Source organism: Parus major, chromosome 5 (assembly GCF_001522545.3).
Source record: "Parus major isolate Abel chromosome 5, Parus_major1.1, whole genome shotgun sequence".
Lineage (NCBI taxonomy): Eukaryota > Metazoa > Chordata > Aves > Passeriformes > Paridae > Parus > Parus major.
Genome location: NC_031774.1, coordinates 51262416 through 51268575, shown reverse-complemented (window position 1 = coordinate 51268575; position 6160 = coordinate 51262416). Strand labels below are relative to the sequence as shown.

At 42.1% G+C, this 6160-nt stretch overlaps 2 protein-coding genes across 2 annotated transcripts in view; one reads left to right on the top strand and one right to left on the bottom strand.

The window, feature by feature from the left end:
- The window catches only part of LOC107205959, a 9815-nt gene extending 4975 nt beyond the window's left edge, over positions 1-4840 (top strand). Inside the window, exons 5-6 of the mRNA XM_015631125.3 lie at positions 972-1031; positions 1222-4840. Coding sequence (XP_015486611.2) covers positions 972-1031; positions 1222-1710 — 549 coding nt within the window. The 3' untranslated portion in view covers positions 1711-4840. The remainder of the gene's footprint in view (positions 1-971; positions 1032-1221) is intronic.
- DYNC1H1 (dynein cytoplasmic 1 heavy chain 1) overlaps positions 4694-6160 on the bottom strand; it is a 45045-nt gene continuing 43578 nt past the window's right edge. The window contains exons 76-78 of the mRNA XM_015631124.3: positions 5968-6136; positions 5480-5607; positions 4694-5074 (exon numbers count right to left, since the gene is read on the bottom strand). Coding sequence (XP_015486610.1) covers positions 4946-5074; positions 5480-5607; positions 5968-6136 — 426 coding nt within the window. The 3' untranslated portion in view covers positions 4694-4945. The remainder of the gene's footprint in view (positions 5075-5479; positions 5608-5967; positions 6137-6160) is intronic.

The window sequence follows — 6160 nt, the reverse complement described above, 5'->3', positions numbered from 1 at the left end:
TTCGTCTATGTGAATCACTGTGCTTTGTGACTTGGAGAAGCTGCCTGCCAGGAATCTTGCCACCATTTATCTTCCAGGAAGGTCAGGGCAAGGCTGGAATTGTCTGTGTTCTCCTGGGAGAAACCAGGCTGGAATTCCAGCTGTGTGATGGCTGGGCAGGGTGGAAGAGGGGCTTGCACAAGTCTCAGCCTAAACAAAGAGCTGGCTGCTCTCACCGAGGGTGCTGAGGCAGGTGCCAGGGCAGTCCTGGGGATCTCTGTGCTCTTTGGAGAAGCAGAAGGGCTTTGTGGGAGTGTCTCTGTCCTTGATGCAGCACAAAAATACACAGTCACAAAAGGGCTTGGACTTCAGCTCCTCTGATAAAGCCTTTGGTTTCCTGAGCCCTGCTTTGTCTCAGCTGTGCTCAGTTCTCCCCCTTCCCACTGGAAGCATCACAGCACTGACTTGCAGTGTATTCTCTGAGCACCTGTGCTGGATCCTTTTCAAGAACCTTCCCACTTTTCTTGCTGTTAATTTCTTTCCCTTTGTGAGACTTGGTACCTGGGGTTTATGTTCTAAAGGGAGTCTCCCTACGCGGCTTTTTTAAAAAAATTATTAGACCCAGACTCTAAGCATTGTTTCAGGATTTCAAATCATCCCCATGTGAAAGAAAAAAAGGGACCTGAGTTGGGAGGGATGCTCTCTAAACTCTAAATTGTATCCTGACTACAATTATTTAAGTGCTGTTTTGGTTATTTTTCTGGTGGTATGTAATTGCTTACTGTTCTCTTTAGTGCAAGGCTTTAAGTGCACTACGACTTACCATTTGCTCTATTTTAGGTCAATTTTACCTAACCTTTAAAAGTTGGATGGAGACACACTTACTGTCTTTTAGCAAAGTGACAGTCTGGCTTCCTCTTCTCTATTCTGTTGTTCATTTGGTAACTTATGGGAAAGAGCTTTATAAACCTTTGTTAACTTCTCTTAAATAGGTTGTGCCTAGTCCACTTGCTGGAGGACTCAAGAAAGCGAAGGAATCCAGAGGACTACAAGTAGGTTTTGGGTACTACATAGTTCCAGAAACTAAAATGGAGGCAGGAGTGTGTGGATAAACAGAAAAGATTCCACATAAGTCTGTGACTTAGGTTGAAAGAGAGTTTAAAATCCATTGTATGTTTTATCATTTGGTTTGTTTTTTTTTTAAGGACAAAAATCCACCATGTTTAGAGATGTTTATTTTAGTTTTTAGATCCTTATGACGGTGATTCAGAAGATGCATCTGTTCACACTGACTGTGGTATAAAAGATACACCATGGCCAAACAGTGCCTCAAAAGCAATGCCTTTGGAGAATGCTGACACTTCAGAGGATGAACGATCCTTCCCTAATCCTCCAAATGTCAGTGACATTCAGGCAGTCAATTACTGTAGAGAAGCCCTGGAGCTTCCTGGCCTCGAGCAGGATCTGCTGCAAACCCCTGAGCCACCTCCAGCCACAGAAGCGTTTACCCCCGTGGGGCTGACACCTGACCACGCCTTACCGATGGCTGTTAACCCTTCATTCTCCGCGGATCTCCCCGCAATCCCGGCTGACACTGCTCCACAGCCCCTGTTCGCAGCTCCCTCTGATGGCACAATGGCCGAGCAGCCCATAATTAAAAGAAAACGAAGGATTCCTGCTCCAGAGGATGCTAGTGAAAAACTAAAGAGAAAGAAATTCCGTGCAACTTAATCTAAGGGATGAATAAATAATTGGACAAACTGTTCTGAAGGATCATTCTGGTAGAGATTTCTTTTGCAGAGTACAGTGTACCTGAACTAAACAGGCTGCCCCAAGCCTGTTACAAATGCACTGTGCTGTACAGTAAGCTCTGACATCCACCTGAAAAACAGAGTCAAGCTGTCTGGCAATTCCAGTGAAAATTAGCAAAGGTACATCCACAGCATGACAGATAAGCTTGGTGCCCAGGTCCTCTGGGAGCACCAGCCCCAGCTCCTGTGTGCAGTACCTGGAGGCAGCTGCTCAGTTTCAGTGTAATTTCACCAACACTGACAAGGGTTTGTCGAGGAGGGAAAGGAGAACGACCCCTTGGCTGCAATTGGCTTCCAACAGCTATGGCTTGTCTGGCACCTGCTTCATGTCATGTTTGGCTCTTGCTGTATCTGACCTCCTTCTAAGTGATGAACGACACAGGTTTGACTACCAACATCTGAACTGACTGCAAGTGCCACAATCCAGCATTTATCTTCTTCAAAGGGGGAGAAATTGTCTAGTTGCTGTTAACACAGCTGTCCCACAGCTGCTCCTACCTCGTTTGACCAATGTTTTGGGCAGTTTCTGTGTAGCTGCCAGATCAGTGTTTACAATGTGATGTGGAACATTAGCTCAGAGCTTCTTAGTGAAAGCAATTGTTCAGGAGCTGCAGGAGTGGCGCCCAAAGATGGGAGGCCAGTCAGGGAGCAAGACCTATCTCTGATCTCCCTCTCCTATATAGTAATTGCTTTAATCAGGTTTAGAATCTGGGTAGTCCATTTGTGTGGGAGGGGAACTACTAACTGTGAAAGTATAATGATGGCTTGAAAGATGTTAGTACCAGCAACTTGCTAGAACATTTGTTCTGTACAACAGGCAGAGAATTTTAGTTTCCAGTTTCTTTTGTAAGACGGAAAGCCACTCAAAATATTATTTAACTGCTAGCATTGCACCCTTCCACCTGTGTATTTATTTCATTAAAGCAACTTTACTTTCATCCTTATTCCACAGTTGGAAATGTTTTTTAATCAGCTTGGAACATAAGTGGTTTAACAGTAAGTTTCAGAGGCCTTTGCCCTGAGACAGAAGGCAGTGTGGTTGCCCCTTGACTTGTCCAGAGGCAAAGACTGCTGCATGAAAACTGTGAAGTTAATTGAAAAAATCCCAAACAAGCCAACAACCAATTGCAGCTATAGATTTGTGTGTACTACAACTAGGCTACAGCTCTCTCTGGAATGAAGACTTGTGCAAAGCTTAAGACTACAACGCTGTCATGCAGAGAAGCCCCTCATTTGAAATCCTAGCTGTTCAACACTCTAGCTCTCAGCCCCATCAGCTAAATAAAACTGAACCCTCTGACCTTCAAACTGCTGCCAAAAATTCTAAATCTACCTCAAGAGGATTTCACTTAAAGTAGTTGTTTCACACAGGAAAAAACATGATAGGAGATAACTAAGTGGAAGGGTATGCAACATGGGACAGTATCTACTGAGTGGAGTATGTTTATTCAGTATGAGAATCCAGCTGTGGATTAACTTGTGAAGTGGAACTGCATCTTTTGTTAATTCAGGCTAAATGCAGAAGTTAACATAAAAGAGCTGAAGAGTTTGGGAAGCTCAAGGTCTTGGATACTTGAGACTCTTGATTGCATCAGCATTTGCTGATAGGTGGAAGTGGTTCAGGCAGAGTTTAATAGTAGGTGTAAGTGGAACCACAGCCCAGGTCTATGAGCTGTGCACAAATAGCAGTTGCTGAGAGGAAGGTGCAAGCTAATACTTCATACTGCAGCTGGTACCCAGAGCACACTGCTAGCAGGAGGTGCTTTTTTTCTGTACAATGTAATTGAAAAGATGATGGAGGCAGTGATAGCAGTTCCAAACATAATCTGGTACTGGAGAGCAAAGTCTCTCATAGAGGCTGAAACATAGCAAAGGCATTATAATTACAACTCATCTTGGATCTTGATGCATGTAGTTCTCATCTCTGATACAACTGGGTAAGAACTGCACAAAGATTTCATAATTCACTGTTCTGGGATTCACACTTTTTAAGGTAACAAAACCAGCCATGACAGTTCAATCTTAGAGATTAACTTTGCAAAACAGTAGGGAGAGGGCAGACAGCATAATTCCGTTTTAGTAAACAGCAAGCATTGACCAAAACAAGTATGGGAGGCAGCCTGAGATAGCAATTTTTCCTCCCAGTACAGGCTTGTATTGTAGAACCCCTTATCACAGAAAAATACTAGAGCTGATGAAAGTCACTGCTTTCACAGGAGCAATCACTGAAGGAAGGGGCTCCCAAGATTTCAGTTTTGAGGTCAGAAAGCTGTGTACCCACATTCTTCATACACATCTTTGAACACTTGACTTTAGCCATGGTCATAGAGGACAGCTGTTTTGAGAGGATGGTCAGAAAGGTAGAAATGCTTAGTCAGTGAATTCAGGATCAGAGAAAGCAAGAAAATGCCCAAACAAGCAGCAACTCTCAGCTTCCCTAATTTAATAATAGTTGGTCACATGTGAGAGTCTCAAATAATATTAGTGAGACTCTCAAATAATATTGTAACTCCTTGTGTGAGCATTTAATAGCCTCCTCTTGGGTTACTGAAACATGAATCTGAAGATGTATTTCACCAAAAAAGCACTTTGAGAAAGGAAGCTCTGTGGTCAATAGGACAAGAACGTTTAGTTGAGGATGCTCCAGCTTCTCAGTGCATTGTAGCAGCTTACTTCAAATAAGATCCAGTCCCTTGCAAGTAATTAATGCAATGGCCTGAATTATCTCAGCAGGTGTCAGGCTTTGTGTCTTACTGCACCACAGACTTACATTCCAAGGTTCCTGTTAGTGGAGGTTAGCTTGAAGAGCAATCCATAGTTATTCTCTGAAAAGATCACAGGTATAGGTTTTCCAGACCAAAACCATCACTAAGAATTAGGTTAACAGAAATAGACAGTCAAAATTTTTGCTATATATTTTATTTAATATAACATAATCCATCAAATATCATATCTACCAATAACCCCTAAAAATCTTATTCAATTTTCCTTCAAAGAAAATCTCTCTGGCCTATCAGCTTCCCAATGCACCATCGCCTTTCCAGCCAACTTGACACAAATCCATCTGCTAAACTACCCTGATTACAAAAGTACAGGTGAGCACTACATAGAAGACTGACACTTACTATAGCATTAACCAGTGAAAATAAATTTGTTCACTCAGTGCAGAGAACTGCAACACCACGCTCATAGAAGCTGCGGGGATCTTCCTTGGTGGCTATTTCAAAGTCAACGGTGAAAATCAGATCAGCACGAGTGAAGTTCAGATAAACTGGTAAAGTAACCTGGGGAAAAACATGAATATAGAAGAGTTCTGTTAGAGAGCTGAAGAGTGTCACAGGTTTCTGTAACACTATATGGTAACAATGAGATGGGAATTTAGTCTCAGATAACTCAGTACACAAAATATGAGGAAAAACCCCAAGACTTAAATTCACAGATGCTGCTATAGGTATAAATTTGAGTTTTGAACTGAACATCATTTTTGGATACCTCTCCTTTTTTTATCTACAAAGGAAAGACACGGTCAGCACTAGGTCTGTTTGGTGCTAGCCCTGAAATCAGATGCCAACTGACACCAAGAGTAATTAGAGAACACCAATTTCATTTGTTGTGCCTGGTACAAGTATCCATAAAGCCTTAGGAAAAAAAATTGCTAGGGATGTTGAAATATTTTCATCAATACTTACAACATTTGCTTTTTTATCAGCATTTGTCTGCTTGATCCAGCGAAGCTGTGTAATGGGCAGGACCGTTGAAATAGCATTCGAAAGTGACAGCTTGTTGTTACTGCATGTAGCTCCCTGAAGCTTCAGGCCTGCAAATTGCAATATAATTTAGAGTTCTAAGACCTTTCATACATCCAAAGGCTGTCTCCCTCTGTATCATTTTAGGGCTAAGTCCACTAAATGAGAAGTATTTCATACTGAAAAATAAAGAGCTTGTAGGTGATACACTATGCAATACCACATCAATATACACTGACCCCAGTCTTAAGATTTATTAGCATTGCAGATACTCCCCTAATAACTAGTATCAAATTAATCTGAAAATACTTTCAGAAAGTGTGTATTAACTTTAGCAACAACAGTATCTTTTTCATTTCACATAGCCCATTTAATACCAGAAGCTTCTGAAAACATTTCAGAGCAAGGTCCCTCCTTTCAGCTAAGTTTACCTGTGACTCCAAAGCTGCAGGCATCCAGGACTGCATTCTGGGTAGTTGTAACATTGACCTCAAGACAGAGTTCTTCAAGGGACCAACTGTTTGCTTGGGCAACATATTGTCTTGTAGCAGTAATATATGCCTCTGGTACAAACAGGCCACCCAGGCACACATGGATGTTCTGTTTAAGGGGGGAAAATACAGG